General features: G+C 46.8%; 1 protein-coding gene across 1 annotated transcript in view; it reads right to left on the bottom strand.

Annotated features, from left to right (window-relative positions):
- The window catches only part of Hibch (3-hydroxyisobutyryl-CoA hydrolase), a 48,304-nt gene that overhangs the window by 10,374 nt on the left and 35,056 nt on the right, over positions 1-2,874 (bottom strand). The window contains exons 10-11 of the mRNA XM_013353493.2: positions 906-977; positions 174-255 (exon numbers count right to left, since the gene is read on the bottom strand). Coding sequence (XP_013208947.1) covers positions 174-255; positions 906-977 — 154 coding nt within the window. The remainder of the gene's footprint in view (positions 1-173; positions 256-905; positions 978-2,874) is intronic.

Below are 2,874 nucleotides of genomic sequence, written 5' to 3'. Positions count from 1 at the left end.
TTGGTTTCTCAAAAGCCAGAAGATAGACATGACATTTGGGTACAGTCACGGTTTAGGAGAAAAGCTTTCAGAGGCTTTGTAAACAACATCATGGAATATTGACACCCTCCAGGCAAGCTTCCCTGTCCCAAGATGTCCAGACTCAGCTGGAACAGAAAGGATTCATGCGTTACCTTCAACTGTTGTATGGCAAAAGGTGAACCATCCTGCCGTAAATTCTCAATAATCTGTTCCACAGAATTGGCTGAAAAACAACTGTAAAAAGAGAAGCACGATTTCACCAGCACACAAGAAATTCCCATATCCAAGACACCAGTGCGCCTGAGCACTGGCTTTCCCCAAGCCCCGTTTCAATAGGAAGACTTTCAAGGTGTTTTGCGAGGGAAGAAATGCTCACCACTTCCCTGGTAAGAATAATTGTTGTCTTCCACTGCCAGGGAACCGTGAAGCCACTCCTGCCTTCTCAATTGCTTCTGTGCATTCCTGGGACTTACACTTAAATACTGCCTAAACTACAAAACCCGGTGCTTCAGAACAGAGAGGACAGCACTATCTCCCAGCCACCTTCCTCCTGCTCTTCCCTTGGGCCAGCTGGCTAGTCCCAGATCCCAGCACAGAGCCTCTGGCTGACCGGTTTAAGAGTACCTTCTTGGAAGATGACGTTGTGAAGACAAAAGGTAAGATAATTCAATTATTCTCTGGCCTTTCTCCCCAACTTTTAAAAGAGGTATTTGTATTAAAATGAGCAAGCACAGGAAAGGCCAGCAAGGAATAACTCCTCTTGCAAGAGTGGGTGAGAGGTCACTTTCAAAGGGTGGAGCTTTCTCAAACAATGACAGCGGGAACAGATCTGACTTGATTCAGCCTCCCAGAGGACAGCGGGATCAGTACCTTGAGTTAAGTACCTGTTTATTTTGTCCATGTGTTCCTCAAATATGGCAGATTTGTCTTGATCCATCTTGGACTGTTTGAAAAGAAGGAATCTGAAGTGACTCAAATCTTTTTTAAAAGATCCTTTAGAAGTTCATCACGTTTAATGACACATTTGTGACAGATTATCGCTTTCGTTCAAATTACATTTAACACTTCCATAAATAGCTGCTACCGTATGTTCAAACATCAGAGAATCGCAGAGCTCCAGATAAGCGCTTCAAAGTGCCAAAGGCACCCTTATTTCTTTATTCTTGTCATCTTAATGTTTCTGTGCATCTAAAGATAAGGGCCTAGGACCCAAGACCTTAGAACACCATGTCAAGTACCCGTCAGAACTAGAAACCCCCACAGCCTGCCTGGCATCCCTGCAGCTTGACCTTGTGGAGCTAGGCAACTACAGTATTCAGTACTCATCCTTTACGGGCTGAGTTTTGGTCTACAAGGCAGCTCTGTTACACAGCTTTTAGACACTGAACTCCAATCAAGCTATCGCTTGGAAGCCTGCGTACCATGTGTTTCTCCATTCCAGTACTTAGGAATCCAGCCCTCTAGACGGTCCTGTTTATCTTCAGTAAGTTATATGGCGCGTGAACACCACAACTGCCAACTGAATGGCGCATTCCCAGGACCAGGCAAGGACCTCCTCGTGTCAGGAAAAGCTCCCCGAGTGCCAGCGCATGGAGGAGGATGGCAGACCCTGGATCTGCAAGCCCGCTCACTGCTCAAAGCGGCTACAGGTCCTCCCACATGCCATGCGCCTCTCCCTCCTGTACAGCACCCGCCCATCCCCGGCCCTTGGCCGGCCTTTCTAGACTTTTGGAGATCTAGCTGCACACACTAAAACTTGCAAGACATTATTACTATTTTTTCCCTGCTCCACACCAGTATCCCTGCCTCCAGGTCTTTCCGTTCTTCCTCCCCTACTCTCTCCCTTCCTCTTTGTGGCACTGAAGAAACAGCCTTACGGATGCACATGCCGAGCAAACACCCCACCACCGCGCTACACCCCTGCCCACAGCGTGGGTCGTGCAGGTCTTCAGAGGCTCCTGGCTCCTTAAAGGGCTCGCCACAGGGACTCAGCTGCTCTGGCTGACACCCCCCCCAAGGATGATGTCACAATCTCGCTTGTAGTTAGAGCCCTCTTCTCTAAAGCTGCCATTGTATTGACACATCATTTCCACCTTTGTTTTCTCTCATTTCATTTGACTTCATCAATCTCTGCCTTTTCTTCCTCTACTACAATTTCAGTGAAATTTTAGACAATCATGTATTTGATTGTGATTTGTAAGGATTCTTGGCTCTATGTATTTGTGTGTGTGTGTGTGTGTGTGTGTGTGTGTGTGTGTGTCACATGCATGTACACGCACGTACAAATGTATAGTGTGGGTATGTAATTGTGGAGACCAGGCATCAACCTTATATGTTATTCCTCTTTCAGTGTCAGTTCATTGGCATTGGAGCTCACCTCTTAACCTAAGCTAGGCCGGCTGCTCAACAGGTCTCAGGGACTTCCTGTCTCTACCTTCCCAGAGTTGAGGTTACAAATGTACCATATCTCGACTTATAAAAAGCTCCCGTAAGTGGGTGCTGGGGATCAAATTCAAGTCCTGAGATGCTTGTGCAGCAAACACGTTACTGACTGGGTTGCTACCGCCCCAGCTTCTCTTTTTGGCCTTTATAAGAAAACTCAGGTGACATAAGAATGAAACATCACAGCACATTGTATTATTAGCGGTTCATTTTAGCAGCGCCACAAATAGTCTGAACGTTGAACCTCTGTCACAGAAATGCCACAGAGCACAGCAAAAGCTTCTGCAGAAGCTCCTTCCAAAGCCAAGCACTTATGTTCAAAAGACAAGCTATGCAGTTTCACAGGAAGAGGGCAGGTATCAGGTGGCTACCCCAACACTGAAGCTCTGGTCCTCTCACCAAGCCTTGAAA

The sequence above is a fragment of the Microtus ochrogaster genome, unplaced genomic scaffold, assembly GCF_000317375.1.
Source record: "Microtus ochrogaster isolate Prairie Vole_2 unplaced genomic scaffold, MicOch1.0 UNK8, whole genome shotgun sequence".
Lineage (NCBI taxonomy): Eukaryota > Metazoa > Chordata > Mammalia > Rodentia > Cricetidae > Microtus > Microtus ochrogaster.
Note: the sequence above shows the minus strand (reverse complement) of the source record. Positions and strands in the feature narration are given on the sequence as shown.